We start from the raw sequence: 21,122 nt of genomic DNA, 5'->3' as shown, positions 1-21,122 counted from the left end.
ATTTTCTGATTTCAAAACATTCAAATATAAACATGCTTAGACGCCGAAGTACAACTTCGTTTTTGCATTCAAACAGCTGCTTTAATTGAAACATACTAGGTATACACGAAAAATATTTGTTGATGTATTGTTTGCGTAAATCAGGATATAATGAACATTCTAAAATAAAGTGAAACTCGTCTTCAAGCTTATCACAAACAGTACATTTTCTATCTTCTAATGGGATACTTATTGGTCTATGCCACCTTCCAGACTCAACTTTTAGATTATGAGAAGAAACAATTAATCTAGTGAAATCAATTCTGAACTTTTGAACATTTATACACTTAAGAAACGTTTGTAAATCAAAGTCGCCTATCTCCCGAAAAAACGTTGCTCGGATCGAGTTATCCAGACGATGGTGCCATAACTGGATATAACTATCATGAAGACGTTGCTTAAAAACATACATAAAAACATCAATATCACCGACTCCTTGGAAAAGCCATACTTCGTAATGTATAGATATAAGCATGTTTAATCATAACATTAAAGTGTTTAATAGCTTTAAATTTTAAATATTTTACAATTTTTTTTGCTAAACATATAAAATACTTATTGGTTACCAGTAAATTCAAACTTCGTCATTACTAATAAACAGTATTCGTCCTGGAAATGTACAAAACAACATCCTGAAAACAAGCAATTACATTTGGCCACAAAGAGGGTAATTCATATTTGCCGAAATATAGATTAAGGATAACAATACTTGATATTTATCACTCATAATCACTAGTAAAAGATATCAATACACATTCATGACAGTTCAATTTGCATCATGTGTAAAACGAGCAAGAGACGGCGTTGAAAGTCTATTTGCAAGATACAGAGACGTTTCCGCTGAAGTAAAATAATGTTTAAGGAACAGTTGAATGAATGAAAATATAAATGCTCTGGTTGTAATAAACGTTATAATTACATCATTATTATTTACAAGACCGAACGACTGTTTTATTCGGAAGCTTAGGTCAAAGTTATATCTTTTTTCTTGTTTTGTTTGTTATTTTTCTTTATACTGTTACGATCGAACCATTTGCATTGAAACAGAAAGGAACAGGGGACACACTACAGTTTTTCACAAATCGGCTACTGGCTGCCGGGGTGGGGGCACTGTCCGTCCTCACTGCTGACACAACGTCTACACCTGAAATCATACAAAACATATCTTGAGTATTGATGGGGGTATATCTTCCAAAAAATACATGGATAGCCACGGTGCACCCACTTGCTCTATATTTTTATCATGGAAAATCAGCCAATTTTGGAGTCTGAATGTCACCTGTTTTGGCGGCCATTTCCGTGATTTTCAACACAAATGCCAGTTCATTAAACACTGTCTGTTTTACTGCATCACTAGCCAGATATTTGACCGACGCCGACGAATCCGAGGGTCATCCACGTGGATTTTCACAGAAATTCAGTTGAGTGGAGGAACCTTTAAAATTAATGCAAAATTAGCCTTCGGAGCTAGAAACCAGCATGTACGTATTTCATGACCTTGGCAGCCCAGCAGAGACACTGGCTATGCACTACACACATTTTCGAAATCACTAAGCATGCATTTCAAACCACCACCACTCAAATCTGATACTTAAAACTTGTTAAACACTGGTATCGCTGCTCAGTTTCATTGTATCCCTATTTATTAGAAATTTCTCCCTTCCAATTCGAGACTAAGGCTAAAAACTGTATAGTGCTACCACAAGTCGTTGCAATCTCCACGCAGAGTTGTGGTTCCTTGCTCTCACATACACCTCTGCGGAAGGCTCAGTATGTCATTTTGTCCAGAAACTGGGCAACACCGAACAAACGCATTCAAAGTACATTTGATTTGGGTTTTTTAGGATCAGAGGCAAAAAATAATGAAATAGGAATTTTAAATTTACGATACATCGTGCAAAAACTTGCGAGTTTTAATGCAACTCTTTGGAACTACTTTATTGCCCATTTACGCAGATGGAATCATTCCACGCACTTCACAAATGTAAACAATTGAACATAATTTGTATTGAGTGACGATAGGCATTGCTTCGACGTATGTATGTATGTGGGTTTGTTAATATAAAAAACATATCAATTTTATAATAATTAATTAAGACTGATATAAGATATTATTGTATGATATGGTTTTCTTTAATGCAGTGAATGTAATGTAACCGTCATGCAAGAGATTGTTGAGTATACTGTAACCTCCATGATGAACGCTTGGAATGATCATGGCATGAATGAAACACTTTCATAAAAATAGTCCGTTCTGTGCCCATCACAGAGGTGAATCTAAAGTGACCGTCGTGTAAGAGATTGAAGTCGTTGTTGTTGTTGTTGTTGTGTTGTTGTTGTAATATTTACCAACATCGTTACATACGCAAAATATTACATGCCCGCTGTATTTTTGAGCATACGTTCTGCAATTTTTTATCCTTATTAAAATTATTAAAATAATTTCAAAAAATATACAACATAATTTGCAGATTAATATCAAAATACTGTAGTTTGTCGCCCAAAATCGCAAGGTAAATGTTTTCCGTCACAAAGTTTAACGATAGTACAGCCTTAAAAAAACTCGACAGTCTTCTGCAAGAAACAAGACAATTATGTATTCGTTGTACTATTTAAAGAAACGTTCCCCATTAATAAATACTTTGCAAACGTATGTTATCGCAAAATAAAATACGACGAGATTAACTTTATTGAAAGCACAACACTGAGTGGGCAAAAAGTTAGTAAAAAAATGTTAGCAACATATTTATTGTATTTATTTGAATAATGGCATATGAAACAAGTTGTGGACCTACGATAATGTAATCAAAATCTCGTTCCCATCAACGTTTGTAATGGAATTGTTAACAGATTTTGGCAATTGTTCAAATGTTCTTATTGCTTGCAAATCTTTAATGTTTTAATAGACTTTACTAATTTTTATATTAAGAAAATAAGGTGAAAAAATGACGCCGCCAGTATTCGAACCCATGTCGTCTTGATCTGTAAGCGGATGAGCTACCACTGCAGCACAGTTTTTATTTTCAGAAGCGAAACAAAATATCTAAAGCAGAGGGGGTACTCACGTGATAGTCAAGATGGCGTCGTTCATGACGAGACAATTATTTTTCGCCAGTTTATACCCTTTCTTACTTTTGTTTAATTTTCAAATGATGTTCACTTTCCAACCATATCAGTGAAAGGGACGATTTAGTGTGTATTTCGTATTAAAATACGCTTTAAACATCGACTTTACTCCCCGCATATTTTCATAGTGAAGCTGTCATTAGGTCATCCCGCTAAGAATTTCGTAGCGAGTGAAGTCGATATTTAGAGCGATTTTAAATACAAAATAAACGCTAGTAACTTTCTCGCTGATATGGATGGAAAGTGAGCGATATTAAATAATTAAAACAAAAGTTATAAAGGGTATAAAACTGCGAAAAATAACTGTCTCGGCATGAACTTATCCATCTTGACTATCACGTGATGTTGTGCTGCAGATAATCCATGAGGGAGCAGCGGCACAGGACGGTCAGTGTTCGTGAAGCGGATTCCTAGGTTCTTCGCTGCAGGTCTTCACCATGACAACGCCAAGGGTGGCAGATGACATTCGGAAGTTCTGATATTTCCTGCAAAAAAGTTCACATTTTATAATTGGTATTATGTCAAAGACAGTATGATTGTTGTAAAACTACTAGCATACAATTTCCGTTGTTATGGTGTAATAATTATAAAATACCGTATGCCAGGTAGCGAATTGAAGTGTTCGTCTATGAAAGACTACTAGTTACGCCACCACCACACAAGATAACGAACTGCAGCGTAAGTGCTACTCGATCCGTCCACTACCGCTGCCAGCTCGTCCACTGCCTCCACGCTGCTCTGCCTGTAAGCCTTTATCACAGAGGGAGAACCGATGTCTCCATGACAATGCGCGTGACCTTATACATACGTCTTAAATTAATTCATGATTTATTGTGGTTTTTTACAAAATAAATACTTGTTATGACTAACCGTATGATTGATTGCTTTCTCTGGATAATAAAACTTAAAGTATATATTCTTTACCGGGAAACTTCATCAGGCATTCGAGAGCGTGCTGTCGACCTGCCAAGACACGCAACAGGAAATTTCCAAGTACGGCTCTGTTCATAGTCTTTCTTAAAAACAAGTATATCGCGCATATTGCATTCAATTGTGAATATACACGATGTCATTCTTCAAGTAGTTTGTTGTTGGTAGAAAAAAATGACATTGATTAATAACATATTGTTTACGTGATAATTCGGATCAACAGCAAATTATTTTCGTTTAAAAAAAAAGCGTACATATGATATAAAGCATTGTAAACTTAGTAACTCGTCGTAAATTAATAGCATACAAAACAATACTTGTATTTTAACGTTAAAACTTAAAACACTTTTCGGCGTGAATAAAGAACGAACTATTGGAAATGAAACTTAACGCACTTGCATTTAGCCAAGTTTTCCCAGAACGAGGCTCAAATGAGGTAATTACATTTCTGCAAATCTCGTAATCAATTTAACGGTTAACGTGAGTCATAATTGGTGGAAAAGATGTTATTAAAATATATGAGACTATCCCTAGGAAAAAAGGCCTTAATGCATGTTCGGAAAGTGTCATCAATGTTTAGCATATAGGAGCTGCAAAGGCTAATAAGGGACGACATTTTAAGCACACGCATTAAACCCCGTTTTCCCCGACTCATATAGAAACGAACGCAAATTTATATAATTGCACCCGTTCCACTATATCTCATAATTCCCTATGTCCCAGCGCATTATTTGCATGTTTATAAACTACCTGCAACATGTACAATGATTTATATTGATTGAAAAAAAAACAATGTCAATTAAAAAGGAAAACATGCAACACTTCAGTTCCGGATCATAAATCAGAGTGCGAACAAAGAAACTGACGCTTTTAGATGGATTGCCCTCCGTTGGATGGTTTCGTGAGTCTGGAGAGTAAATTAGATAGGAGTGTTGGGACATGCTTCGGATTCTCACATACTGCAACCTAAGCGGATGGACCTCATAAACGTCAAAATACACACTAACGACGGTTCGTATAACTTTGGGATGTCAAATAATGATGAGAAATTGGGTGAAATATTTGGGTTTTCTTTATGTACGAAATATTGACAAAAGATTAAATATTTGGATCTGGTGTGTGTTTAGTTTAAACCTATTTATTTTAGCTCGATTGCGTCGAAAGCCTTAGGCTTATATAAACGCTCTCGAGTCCGTTTCCAGGGCCTAGAACCAGTACTTGGTGTCTTTGGGGGAGATCTAAAGAACGCTCCCACGGTGGGGATCGAACCCGTGACCTCCCGGTCGCAAAGCGGACACCATATCCATTACACCACGGCGACCTTGGTGTGTGTTTAACAACAAAGGGGTTACAATACTGTTGACACATGCCTTAGGCTGTATTTGCATTATTTATTGTTTGTACCACAACGCTCATTAACGTGTGCATACTTGAATAGTGACTTCTCCAGATTGTAATTCAGCCAATTAGAAATAAAGACACATAGAACACTGACCAATGGGATTCATAACTGAGTTTCACGGGCCAGATGTTAGAGGGAAACAAGACAGCGTTTAGACTTGGAGACGTACGGGTCGAGAAAGATACAATCATGTAGCAATCACAACGTATTTGTATAACTGAAAATATTAAGTATGTTAGACATTAAATTGGACTAGAAACTGATACATGGTGTTGTTGAATATGTTATCCTGTATTATGCAGAGAAATTAACATAAATAGAGATGGACCGACTTGTCCAATGCGCGGCACGAGAAAATGGGAGTTAATGCAAAACTCGTCATCTTGGCAATTCGCGCATGACGAGATATCGAATGATAGGCTACATACCGGTAATTTAAGAGTAATGAACATTGTTAGTAACTATGTGTCGTCTATGAACTATGAACGATTACGTGACAGGGAGTACAATACGTACAGTTATAACGAGATTACATGTACCTCTAGAAACTCTATTATCGATTGGGTAGAAGCACGAGTTTTGTGTAAGCTATATCTCACGTGAAATGATGACAACATTATGCGTAGATGCGTTCAACAAAGAGTGAAAGAACTATTTTACAGGTTGGTCGTGTACACATGCACTAATGCATATCTAGCGTAGCCACACCATATATAATTTCAGATGCGCATATTGCTTCATGACAATATCAGGCTAATTGAAGGGATAAAGACACCATTCGGTTTGCTATGTCATTGAAAATCTTTAGACTGGTTTTTCTCTAATATTTAATTTGAGATTTTCCTCTCCAACGCATATCACAATTGGGATAATTACCCAGCAGAAAAGCTACAGAAAAGCGTTTTTAAATCTCTCGCAGTGTCGGGAAGTGTGGTTTTAAATAATGACTGCTAATTCAAGCACAGGATATAACTGACAGTGTGAATAATGCCAAAATAATCATGGATTTTAGTTACATTTCCATCCAAGTCTCGTGTGATCTCTATCTGAAATTTGGTATTCCAGACATTTATTCTGTATTATGCTTGCTGATCGAGACCGTGGCGTATGTGGTTACCTCAATATTATGTCTATTATCGATTGAGTAGCACTTAGAAATTTTCGCGTTACTGGATCAGACGTCGATTTCAATGTGTACATAGATTTAAAACGTCTAAGAATCAGTTGGCAAGTATTCAAGAGATTTAAATTAAACTTAATATACTAATAGGACGTATCAAGCGGAAGTGCAGAGAACAGTGTATTACACATTTTTTGTATATGGACATTTCCCTTGTACCAAAGCTCATAAATACAGTATAACCAATATATTAAGCTTAATCCAAAATTACGTTTTATATAAGACGTTACTGTTATGTATACAATGTTGCATTGTAACAAAAGCAATCGCGTTGCAGATTACGTATACACGAGCCAAACATTTTAACAAATTAGTTTTGCATGTGTTTACTTCTAATTTAATTGCAAATTAGAAATACTTTTTAAGATTGTTAACATCTAGTACATTTCATTATATAAATTATAATGTTATTTCTATCATAAAATAGTTCGTCAAATGTTACGGTTTCTATTTTAAGCATTGTTTATTATTGATTGCATCTCAAAAATATTGATGTTTTATATGAAACGACAAGCAAATTATCAATCATTTAAGCTCGTATACTACAATAACATCTCATTTAGAGAGAGGATATTTGTTCATGTCAGTGTAAGATCGTTTGTTATTTGACGAGTGATCATAGAAAATATTATTGTTCTATGATCACGAGTGAAATAACAAACGATCTTACACTGACATGAACAAATTTTCTGTTTCTTTTATGCCCTTTTTTCAAGAAAATAATAAACAGCTGTTTCCCTTTCGCTGAAAAGTTAACCTTTCTCCCGTGGCGTGCCTCAATACATTTCAGTACACAAAATGACGTCATTATACCATCGAATTTCTCCGGTTAAACTCTTTTACAATGTAAATAAACGGTGAAAAAAAGCATGAAATAAGAAGAACTATTGTTGGATTCGATGGAATATCGTTTTTATTTCAATCGTGATCGTAAACAATATATATATATAAATCTTGAAGTAAATCTTCACATGATATTCTCAAAATAGAAAAAGTAGTTTCGAAAATGTGTTATTTTCACCGGTGAAAATAACAATTGGTTTATTTTCACTGCTGTTAATAATTTCACTGCAGAAATGTCATTTTTTATCATTAGTTATTAAAGAAAAAGTTTTATTAGGGTTTATTAAATTATTTGAATTATCAGCAATACATGCTTTTGGCAAAATAAAATCATATAATCAATACATGTACGCAGTGAGATAAAGTTCGGCTATACAGAGAATTGTTGTATGCAATTTTTATTTATATTCAACAAATATTGGAAAGTAAAATCATGGCATACAAATAATGTCGATATATTACATAAATATAGCAAAAACAACAACAGCAAAATATACAATAAAATAAATCTAAAAAAGCAACAAAATTGTATAAACTGTGAACAAATTTAAACAGCCAGGAAGCTACATAGTAATCAATATTATATGTTTGCTTTAAAATTGCAAAATATATCAATTTCGATACTTTACCGATAATTTGTACAGACTTTGATGCATGTTTTTCTCATAATAATTCCAAGTATTAAATGACAGCCTCATGTTGTATTTCGACTCAGATGTTTATAAATTGAACAACAATATAGCAAATACAATTCAGAGTCAATCGTACCAATAGTACACACTTCACACTTAATACGATCATTGCTGTTAATATTATTAAAAGTTCATATTTCTATTTTTTAAAGAGGCAAATACAATCGGAAATTTACTAAATTCAACTCTAAGCTTTTTGTTATCTATACAATTCAAGTAGGTTTCAAAACAAAAATTCAATTTTCAATGTGATAAAATATGTTACCATTGAGTCGAAGACTAATAATTTAGTTGTATTATCTACTTCGATTCTGTTGCATAATACAATTATGATGTTATATGCTTACAAAGCTTGCTCGTTCAGTGCTTCGACTGCAAACAATGTGACCCGTTATACAACAATTTAACTCTCAATATTGTCATCGTTTAGTTCAAATTTGTGAATATTTCTATTTATACTTTTGGAAAAAAAACATACCTTAGTCTTCCCGACTTTTATCTTGAGACTTTTATCTTGAGACCTCACTTCTTAGAATGTTCACTTATGTTCACTAATACATTTAAAATTGTATATTGGGATCAGTTGAAAAAAATTGAAATGTCATCGGCAAAAATTACCATAAACATAGATAACAGATCAATATTAATAGTACATAGATTTGAAGAACTCAATATAAAGTAAGTAAACGCGTAAATGTTTAATTTTTATTGAACAGCAATGTTTGTACATACTATTTAATTATGAAACATCCAGCCCAACGGGTCTTTAAGTCACCGTTAAATATAAATATATACATAAACCATAGTGGTGATAAATACATTCTGTATAACTAAGATAAAAAGTATAGAACGTAATGGTATGCACATGAACATTGAGAGAACAGGCGAGAACACAACAACAAAACTATATAAACATGTGACCATATCTTAATAACAGTATAAACGGACTAGATTTCTAGCCGTTTTATGAGTGTGGTAAATTAACCAAAAAGATTTTTCACCATTGACTCTTTCAGAAAGTCCACGCACGGTCAGAGGTTCACCAAATGTATCAATTAGTAAGCTTTTATATTAAGAGCAAAACAGAGAAAATGGGTTTCAATCTCAATTACCTTGAACACTTTGGACGCATACGGGCTGGTTAATTTCTGTTCAGTTTCTATGCGTAACGACAAATGTCGCAACGAATGCGCTCGACATATTCAGTGAAACATAGCAGTTTATAATACCTTATAATACTATGTTAGTCCAATTTCAACACGTTAACATAATTTCAATTGTTTAAAACATTAACAATTTTTACACGGACCGTATATTTCGAGATTAAGTGCTTTATTATTGGTATGTTAAACACAAACTTACCTTTATGAATGACAACACAATTAATCCGGTGCTAGATGAAAATAATGTAACGTTTAAATAAAATCGGAGAACATTTACACATTAAAAACATTCGAAAGAATAATCGGAAAACAGTACTGAAAACAAAAGACTTTCGTGTTATAATCATGAAATAATGGCGCACAACTCTTACAGGTGAATTCAAACAACTCGCAGTGTTTCCTCCCCTATCGAAGTGTCGTGTCTCTGCGCGGAGGTTGAGATGCATTTAGAGGTAAATTAAGATTGACCTTCATTTAGCTTCTCACAGATTACTTATTTAACTAAAATGATATACAAATCAGAAATGTCTTTAAAATAGGCAATTTATATTGAAAGTTGCACTGGTGCCATTGTCGTCCTTTCCATACACCAACAGGAACAATATAATTGAGCATCGATCTGAGGAAATGGGCCTTTTCACAGATTTTTGCATGTATTGAAGTTTGTCATTAAAGGCTAAATTATATTGATAAATGTGACCATTGGATCTAAAAAGCTCTAGTAAAAAAAATCAAGAATAACATTTAAAAAAAGGAAAAAAGTATCCCTCAAAAGGGCTCGAACCACTGACCCCTGGGGTCCTGGAGAATAAAGTCTACCAGTTAGACCACTCGGCCATCCGTGCTCATATAATAATTGATGTATTTTATACTTAATATAAGCAATCCTCTTAGTTTTATAGATGCATATAAAAAAAATTGGTACCGCACAATAGTAGATATAATATCAATATTAGACATTTATGGAACATTTACGTCAAATCTTGAATATGAGAATTACCTAGACTTAGTTCCGAAAAAAGTAAGATTTTATTTATTTATTTATTTATTAAGATTATCGGTTCACATTCTTCGTATACAGACTGGTAGATATAATGGAAGCACTATTGCTAGACAAGAAAGATATTGTCTTTGTTGTAGTGCCACGGATATTGTGGACACATTTCATGTTGTATGTATTTGTTCGACACTTGTTGATATAAGAAAGAAATACATACAAATATAACTATAATACTCCATTTGCTATTAAGTACACGTATGTACAATTGTACAATCAACAAATAGGTCTGAACTGGTAAAACTTTGTTGATTTGTTAAGGAATCGTTGAGTAATCCTCTTAGTTTCACGTTATATAACGACAACAACAGTACTCTCCCAATTATTCAATCGTTTCGCGTTGCAACGCTTTATAAGTTTTTAAATCGTCAAAAGATGGATTATAATGGCTAATTTTAGAGCATGGTAAATGTTCAGTATTACTGTTTCCTCACAAATATCATAACTAAAACGAAAATTTGCGAATCTGAAACAACTTTTTTTTATTTTGTCAATTTACCAAAACGTGAAAAGGCTTCTTTAATGAATGTGCGTTAAGTGCCTCCCAGATTGGCCTGAGAGATTCGCAAAAGAAAATCAGGGAACACACTTTATGTTGTTATAATAGTTTAAATGAAGCATCTTAGCGAAAATCCAGTTTAGAGGAAAATCATCGTCCCTGATTCGGACTGCGCAGGCTAATCATCGTCCCCGATTCGGACTGCGCAGGCTAATCATCGTCCCTGATTCGGACTGCGCAGGCTAATCATCGTCCCTGATTCGGACTGCGCAGGCTAATCTGGGACCTCACTTCGCGCACATGTTGTCCTCACTTCGCGCACATGTTGTCCTCACTTCGCGCACATGTTGTCCTCACTTCGCGCACATGTTGTCCTCACTTCGCGCACATGTTGTGTGCCCCGTGTCCTCAGAACGAGACTCAAGTGTCTTCACGCAAGCAAGTAACAAGACTTCAAGACTTCTCACGCATTTAATGTTTGGGACACAAATACCATAATTAAGTTTACATTAACTTATATTATTAATATATATGTACCGTCAATAATTGGATCATATACCATCGCATATTGATCAATGAAAATGACCTTAATACTGCGGTTTTTTTCGTTAACATAATTTCAATGAATTGTTAAGCAAAATTAACTAATAAACATAGTAAGACAATAATTACGAGATAAAATAAACACTTTTGTATATCCGACAAACTTATTCTGCTAAATTGTGCACTATTCGCATCATTCGTTTCGAATTTAGAGTGTTGGTGTTAGGTGAATTTACGGCAGTTAATCACGGGCGCCAACTCGGTTTTCAGATGCATTAATAAATGAGCAAATGCTACTTCCGAGGTGGCGCTGCTAAGTAACAGATTATTTAGAAAATTCACGGATAATTATACAGGTTGAGTAGACTTTAAATGGGTTTTCTTTTCAACATATTTCGTATTATTTTTAAAATAGCACAGTGTAGTACGATTCAGCAAAGATTTATTAGTCCACAAATGAACACAGACATACAAGCACAGCCCATTTGGAAACTTGAGAACCTTTAAAAAAGATGCAGCAAGGTGGAATTGTTGAAAGTAAATCGATGTATTTCGCCTGTATGACGAGCACAGTTCTACCCAATCAAATCATTTACACATTAAAGCCACTCACCTTGAAATGAAATACAGGTTAATCAATACATATAGATGCAATTTGAAAGTGTGCAAAATTGACATTAAATCTATAGCCTAGTTAGCAAGTAATTTATTATTTTTTTAAATGTTAAAACCGAGAGTAGAATTTCTATACGTATACGTTCATTTCGACAAGCGCGATTATTTTTAAGTTTTAAAACGCAAAAAAGACGGATTTCTACCTTGTAACCACCAGATATACTCTAATGGGCATAGATAAAATTAAATCTATAGCCTAGTTAGCAAGTAATTTATTATTTTTCAAACGGTACCGCTTTTAAAATCGAAAGTAGGATTTCTATACGTATACGTCCATTTCAACAAACGCGATTATTTTTAAGTTTTAAAGCGCAAAAGGACGGATTTCTACCTTGTAACCGCCGGATATATTCTAATTGGCGTATATAAAATATGTTTCTTATTTATACTTAAATTTACTTTATTTTCAATGTGTGTGGCTTGAAATACTTGCTTTGAACATGTACAAGTTGTTGCATTCACAACAAAATGTGTGTTTTTTTGCCGATCTTATATGTAGTTTTGCATTCTTCCAAAAGAGATCGGGCCAATGCCAATAAGCGCTAAAAACAGGAGGAGGAGCCACTGTTTATGTTAAGCATCATTCTAAAATCCAGAATAATAGATGCATATAAAAAAATGGTACCGCACAACAGTAGATATAATATCAATATTAGACATTTATAGAACATTTAAGTCAAATTTTGAATATGAGAATTACCTAGACTTAGTTCCGAAAAATGTAAGATTTTATTTATGTATTTATTTATTAAGATTATCGGTTCACATCCTTCGTATACAGACTGGTAGATATAATGGAAGCACTATTGCTAGACAAGAAAGATATTTTCTTTGTTGTAATGCCACGGATATTGAGGACACATTTCATGGTGTATGTATTTGTTCGACACTTGTTGATATAAGAAAGAAATACATAAAAATATTACTATAATAATCCATATGTTATAAAGTATGTAAAATTGCTTCAATCAACAAATAGGTCTGTGAACTGGTAAAACTTTGCTGATTTGTTAAGAAATCATTGAGTAACAGATTGAATTTGTTAAATCGTATAATATGCTTTACCAATTGTTCATCCTCTGTACTTCAATATGCATTTGTTTAGTATATAATCATGTTTTTTACACTTCTTTCTGCGAATATACATTTTGACATATATCAATACCAACCACATGTGATGTTGACGATGAACATTGTGCAATTCAAATAAAATGTCTGTCTGTCTTTATTTTAAGCTATTTTAAAGCGACATATCTCATGTAACGTTTCAACGTATTATGTTTTCATGATTTATGTTTGTAAGTTGACTACTTAAATTATCAAATTTGAGTCGCGAACATTTTGACATACATTTAATCAGAACCCCTAGTTTTCTAATAATGCCTTGATGTATTTCAACGTTCGCCTTTGTAAGATAAGAAAATTTATCGTTGAACAACTTAAAGCGTTTTAGTGAATGGCCGTTTGCATCTGTTCGTGATATTTTTTAATCCGCTACCGTGTTAAAACTGTAATAAACGTACACAACTCGGCGTTTCAAGAAGAAGTAACATATTTTAATTATTTCGTGAATTATCTTACTGTATTAACAAGTTTGTTGTAGATTAACTAGTATGAAAATGTTGAGAATTTAGTTATAGGATTTTTGGATATTACATATTGTGGACATATATCGTATAATCTGTTATATTTGGGATGCTGACTTCTTAATTGAGTTGGTTACTTATATAATTTAATATTTACATCTGGTTTTTTATTTAAAGTGTATACGTTCTGTACATATTTGGATGTAAGTACTTTATCTAAAACAAAAAAAGCAATATTAAAACGGAACATTATCTATCAAATGTAAGTCATGTGACTATGTTATTGTCATGGGACTGTTAATTAATATATCTTGACATTGGCTCCCTCTCTTTTGGAAAAACACAAAATTATCTATTACAGGTATGTATATAATTGGGTAGAAATAAGCTATTCATACCGTAACAAATACATCGATTTGCTTCTTAAAACTCCACTATGCCACAACTAGTAAAGGTCCTCATGTTTTAAAATGGGCTGTGATTGTATGTTTGTGTACATTTGCGTGTGCATTTATCTTCGCTGAATCGCTCTGCATTGCCCGTTTTCTTTTAATAATGCGAAATGTGGTGAATAAAAAACATATAAAACCAATTCACCGTGTACATTTTTCCGTGATTATTCAAAGCATCCGGTCCGTAGAGGAAGTATCTTTGACTCATGTATTAATGCATCGCAAAACAGAGGTGCCGCCCGTAATGAACGACCGTGAAATAACATCAATGCATTTCAGCGTATTTCACCACATTTTTCTTACATACATGTATGAACGGACACAAAAATTACGACCAAAGGAAAGCTAAATCGCGATTAAAGGAGTACAGCACTTCTAGAAAAAAAACTAATAATCATAAAAATGACACAACTCGATTCCTGTCAATAAAATCGAAAACACATTTCTTATCGTAAAGACTCGATTTATTATTGAAAACACATGATTTATTATCAAAAATTTCCGTCGATGTATACACTTTTTATATCAACAATATCCAGAAATGCTGTTTGTTTTTACTCAAACATGCAACTGTGCGTGTGATAATGTAAAACATATACTATGATGGCAGCTCAACTGTATTCAAATACATTTTATATCATTGAAATAAAATAACTCAAAGTGTATTTTACTGACAATTATTTCATTCTTGTGTAATTTGTAACTTTAAAAATCTTGAAAAAATATTTTAACTCTATGCTGTTATGAATATCCATCTATTCCGTGATGATAAACGGTGGCTTTATCCAAACATCCATATTTGGAATGCAAAACATATCAAAGACAAACGTAATTTCAGTCGCGTTGTTCCGCACAGCATCATTAACTTTACCCTTTGCATGCTGGGAAATTTGTCGTCTGCTAAAATGTCGTCTGCTGAATTTGTAAAATAAGCATTTTCTTCATTTTTATTTCAAAGAATACTATCAGAATAGCAAACAGTTTGGATCCAGATGAGACGTCACGTTCTGTGGCGTCTCATCTGGATCCAAACTGTTTGCAAAGGTCTTTAAAATTCGGTTCCCGCACTGAAAGGGTTAAAGCAGAGTGCATACTTGTTTTTATAAATCATTTATTGCAACCAGTATTCATCAACATTAAAAAACAAATCCCTAGCTTTTATATTGAACATGCATACAACTTTGTCGACATACTTAATGAAATCAGGACATTTTTTGTTAAAAACGTGTTCATATAATTTTCACTCAATGACAAAAACTGAATGTTATTTTTTAAATAATACCTTACACTACTGAACGGATATTTTGTTTATATCTTCTATATGAACCGAGGAAGATTGGATTAAAAGGCTAATAGCGGAACTCTACATTCAAATTCACAGCTGTGACGTTGATTATGGATTTGTTCGTTCATTCATTAATGTTCAACCACTATTTCAGTTTTTTATCATGACTGTTTTGTTTCAATCACGATCATGCCCATCAAGTACTTGCCCATAAAGCTTCGACGAACATTCATTTTCAGTAAGTTTTAACTGTGAATTAAAGAAGTTAGATGTATGTCGGTCGCAAGATACAATCTAATTTCCGGAATGGACCGCCGCTAGTTACGTTCGTATTTAATACTTCCGGAATGTATAGAACTTTCTCAAACGTATCGATTCAGTCAACTTCGCCATTAATCGTTGCCAATATAATTGCCTGGTGGTAGAGCATGATGCGCAAACCTCTTACAGTCAAATATTAATTGGCATATTTCCTTATTTCAAAAAATACTAAAACTGTTATTAAGTATATGTTGTCAGTATCCGCACATTTTTTCTATTGACCTTTCACCTTTCCGTTGAGGGTTGCGTATTTAAAGTGGAATTACTTTTTTACGTGTGATTGTCGAATTAGATTTTAAAAGGTTGAATACTCTAAGCACTGATTACGCACGTACGCTTGCACACACACACACACACACACTTAAAATAAATAACACACACTTCTTTTTCTAAGAGTTTTAATGAAATCAACAACGAAATTACAGCAACAACATGAATAACAACATCTTGCCTCGTGTACATATAACAACCAGAACCTGGTGTTTGTCAGCGTTTACTTAAAAAAAGAATAATATTAGACCCGCTCTTCGAAAACAGGGCTTAATGCGTGTTCTTTAAGTGTCGTCCCAGATTAGCCTGTGAAGTTCGCACATTCTTAACATGGATAACACTTTCAACCTGACCTGAATATCATTATAGCGGATAGTGTCGTCCCTGACTAGCCTGTGAAGTTTGCACATTCTTTACATGGATAACACTTTCAACCTGAACTTTATATTATTATAGCGGAGAGTGTCGTCCCTGATTAGCCTGTGCTGTGTCTTCCCTGATTAGCCTGTGCTGTGTCGTCCCTGATTAGCCTGTGCTGTGTCGTCCCTGATTAGCCTGTGCTGACATGCATTAAGCCCGGTTTTCCCAGAGCAAGGCTCAAAGCTTTTAAGACAAGCATCTAATTGTATACATGTACATTCTTTCACGTTTTATTGCAAACAATAAACACATACACGATTTCTATATCCCGTATTAGTATTCAATTGTAATGCACTGAGTTTTGGATGTAGAACGTTTGAAGCTTAATAAACCAAATTAATGTAAGAATACAAACATGATTACCGTAACATTTTAGAACATAATATGTATGAAAATTAATTAAAATCCAAATACAATAGTGACATAAATGATTTACTACTGTTAAAGTATTCCTTATTGTTTATAAGGACAGTTAAACAACACAATAAAACGCAATATACAATCCGCATACACGATACCAAACAAATTCCTGAGGGGTTTTAACTTTGGCCAAGTTATAAAAATGCATTAATTCAAGACCCATATAGATAATATCGGTATATCACATTATGTTAGCTTGTTTGCATAGCTTCCATGCGCAAGATTAAGTTTAAACCATTTATGCCTACTGGACTCTCCCATCCTTCTAAATTGGATCAATTTATTTCCAAAATTAGTGATGTCTAGTATATTAATTTCTATATTTAGAATATCTCTTACAGAAATTCCTTTAAGCAAACAGCGCAGACCCTGATGAGACGCCGCATGATGCGGCGTCTCGTCTGTGTCTACGCTGTTTGCCAAGGTCTTTTTGTCTAGACGCTAGGCATAAATGGGTTAAACCTCTTAATCCGCCTCTTTAGGTCTACAGACACAAAATATCTAAATGCGAAGTTGCAATAAGGTACGAAATAAACTCACGAATATATTAACACTTCTTTCGACGATAAATAAGACGCTTAAATTTAATATTACTTTAAACAAAAAGTATAGCCTAAAGATAGCATTCGAGACATTTGTGTTATACAAGTATTAAACATGAATGTGAAATTCCGTTGTATGAAATTTTCTAATTATATTCCTGCGCCAACGGTGTATGTGTTTAATAACGAGTATAATGGTGTCGTATCTTGTAAGGCAGATGTCAATGTAAACAAGAAAAAACTTGTTTAGTTTACTATATGCAAAATACATGTTATACCTTATTTGTGAACGAATGTGCATCCCGTTTGATGCGCAGGGATATTCAAATTATGTTTTCCGCTCTGTGATCCAGCACAACAGCGAAGTCACTTCATTAGGCCGTATGAATGGCGGACAACCACACTTCCTGGAAACTCCAGCGCTTAATGTCGAAGAATGCGTCAGGAATTATTAGTTGTTATTATATGAGATACATGGTTTATTACTCTGCGGTTGATAAACGTGTAACCTACAGTCGAGTTTTAAGGCATCCGTTTTCATGTGTGTGCGTCTCACTTTCGGTTCCGGCGTGTGTCCCATTTTCGATTTCAGCGCGCGTTCCGTTTTCTACTTTGAAAATGCCATTATTGTTACCATTGCTGGACTTTCGCGTCGATCGTATGTCAGAAAACTTCAGTTCAACGACATCAGAGACGTGCGTAACGCTGGTCACTCTCTCAAGGTGCCTCGTCGAGTTGGCCGCGCGCAAGGTGTTCCTGTATCGTACACTCGCGGATGTAGTGGTACCAAACACGCCCTCGCCCGTGGGTTGGCATGTAAACAACGCGATCACCTCGTACCGAAACTTTGAACCACTTAAAATGTACAAGAAAAAATTAAAAGCCGCATTGATATATGAAATCAAGTTGACAATTGTAAACAAGACATTGTGAATCTCAACTTGCTTAAAAAACTCGTACATGTCTTTGCAATAATAGTCGTTCATCAGTATCTTTTTCCTGTGAGGATCATAAATAAAGAACACCTGAACCGGCGTAAGGCAGATGAAAAACACGACAGTGAGCAGTATCAGCGTCACCGTCACCATAGTCGTGTCGTGGCCGGCGTGACCCATCCCCTGGTTAGAAGCGCTCATGCTTCGTCTCCGCTTGTGCGTCTCGTGCATCTTGTAAATGATCACTGCATTACTTCCGCCGAGAAGTACAAACGGTATCGCAAACGCAACTGCGAAATCAATCCATGGCCATGTCTTTGTCCAGAATAGCATGTATTCATTATACTTTGGTTCGCAAGGACCCTTATAATTGGGAAGTTGCGAAGCCCCGAAGCCGTAGATTATGTGCGAGTTGAGTCCGAGAATGAATACCAACAAGATGACGAGGACGACCCCGGAGGCCCTGGTGGTGCAGCCAAGGCGCACCCGATGCGGCCACACGATGCTGACAAGTCGCTCCAAGGTAACAGCAACGAGCACACACGAGGAGTACTGCACGGAGGTATATGTAAAAAACACGGAAAACTTACACCCCATTTCACTGAGATGTCGAACGTCTTTCATGTCAAGGCCCCTGAACATCCAGTTCCGGAGAGGCGAGTTGAGGAGCATCACAGAATCCGACAGTGCGAGCGTAAGAAGGTAGAGCGCCGTCGAGGCCAGTTTGCGACTCTGTCTCAGAAGGATGATCACGGTGAGAATGTTACCCAGCAGCCCTACGATCATGATCACAGGTGGCACCGTCATCCACAGGTACCTCGACACTTCCGCGTAGCGCCCCGGGGGCGGTGGTCCCGTCCACCCAGGCGGAAAAATGCAGTCACTAGAAGTTCGATTGCCAACATTTCCGGTCTGATTGAGCGTCGTATTACTAGCCATCGCCTTGGTCAGTTGTCCCGTTAAACTCACAAGTCATCAAGTGAAAATAACCATCCCATATGCGATCGAGAACGCCTGCGAGAATCGTATGAAAATCCAATGGACTTGGTAGCCAAGTGGGGTAGGTCGATACGGGATACATGGGATTTTTCTCAATAGGTAGCTTTGCTTTATTAATTGAAAAATCATGTTAAAGCAGTACATACAGCGATATCCAAGTCAAAACAAATATCCACTACACGTTATTAAATCTGCCAACCCACAATATGTTATAAAAAAAGTTAATTTAAGCAGTGTCATTATATTGAAAAAAATATCCAAGCTAAAACGTCCATTCACAAGAAAACCACAAGGCAAAAAACACCAATTCAAGATTATTAATAATCTCTTGTAGTTGTCAGTACCAGCGCAACTTTAACGATCTTTCTTTGGTCGTACACTCATTAAGGCTTTAATAAGTGGGTTGTTTTCTTTAATGACTAGCTAGTTGTTGTTTTTCTGATATTTGATTGGATACCAGGATAGGGAAAGTTATCATTTGAAATTGGAGAACATGTATTTTGGCCTCCTTTGCGAGTGGATTCGATTTCAATGCCGAGGACGAATGATCTACGCTCTGTGAAACTAGGAATTACCGTAATTTCTCTTAGTTTTCGGACACTAAGTTTTCGGGCGCCCTCTTTTTTTAACAAAAACAATAATCGTGTGTGGCTCTTAATTTTCGTACATACGTGTTTTTGTCCATAATGAATGTCTCTTAATTTTTGACAAAAATTTTTTTACCACGCTTTTCTACAGACTTCGGCCCTGTTTTCGCTTATCTTGTGACACTTCCACCATGGCTTTGTACAACCGAAAGTCATAAAGCCTGGCAAATGCATGCATGAGGGCAATGGGCCATTGCATTCGCTTTGTCCCCCACATGCAGCTATTTTGCATGCTGCCCAATGATTGTGAACAAACGTACAGAGTAATTTTAAAATCTCACAATGAATGACATAGTTAAGGTCCGGACAAAATCATTTATGGCCATTTTTGAACTTTGAACTCAAAGTGTGACCTTGACATTGGAGATGTAATTCTTTTGCATGACACACCGTCAAATAATTGTGAACAAATATACTGAGTAATTTTAAAATCTCACAATGAATGACATAGTTATGGCCGGGACAAGATCATTTATAGCCATAGTTGACCTTTCAACTAAAAGTGTGACCTTGATTTTGCAGATATCGAGGTAATTCTTTAGTATGACACACCTTGCAATGATGGTGAACAAATGTGCCAAACGATTCTAAAATCTCACAATGAACGACATAGTTATGGCTCGGAAAAGCTCATGTATGGCCATTTTTGACCTATGAACTCAAGGTGTGAAACATGACCTTGGAGATATTGACGTAATTCTTTGGCGCCACACACCGTCCAATAATGGTGAACAAATGTGCCAAATGAGTTTAAAATCTCACAATGAACAACATAGTTATTGCCCGGACAAGCTCATTTATGTCCATTTTTAAACGTTGAACTCAAAATGTGACCTTGACCTTGGAGATATTGGCGTAATTCTCTCGCGCGACACACTGTCCAATGATGGTGAGCAAATGTGCCAAATGATTTAAAATCTCACAATGAACTACATAGTTATGGCCCGGAAAAGCTCATACATGGCCATTTTTTAACTTTGAACTCTAAGTGTGACCTTGACTTTGGAGATATCCACGTAATTCTTTCGCGTGACACACTGTCCATGGATGGTGAACAAATGTGCGAAATGATTTTAAAGTTTAACAATGAAAGACA

At 35.2% G+C, this 21,122-nt stretch overlaps 2 protein-coding genes across 4 annotated transcripts in view; both read right to left on the bottom strand.

Annotated features, from left to right (window-relative positions):
- LOC127851894 (translation initiation factor eIF-2B subunit gamma-like) overlaps positions 1 to 21,122 on the bottom strand; it is a 488,689-nt gene that overhangs the window by 347,848 nt on the left and 119,719 nt on the right. The gene's annotated exons all lie outside the window — the stretch shown is intronic.
- On the bottom strand, positions 17,955 to 19,319 carry LOC127849980 (type-1 angiotensin II receptor B-like). Its single transcript, XM_052382716.1, has one exon. The coding sequence runs from the start codon at positions 19,317 to 19,319 to the stop codon at positions 17,955 to 17,957; it is 1,365 nt and encodes a 454-aa protein (XP_052238676.1).

Source organism: Dreissena polymorpha, chromosome 11 (assembly GCF_020536995.1).
Source record: "Dreissena polymorpha isolate Duluth1 chromosome 11, UMN_Dpol_1.0, whole genome shotgun sequence".
Taxonomy (NCBI): domain Eukaryota; kingdom Metazoa; phylum Mollusca; class Bivalvia; order Myida; family Dreissenidae; genus Dreissena; species Dreissena polymorpha.
The sequence above is the reverse complement of the archived record's forward strand: the minus strand, read 5'-3'. Positions and strand labels throughout refer to the sequence as shown.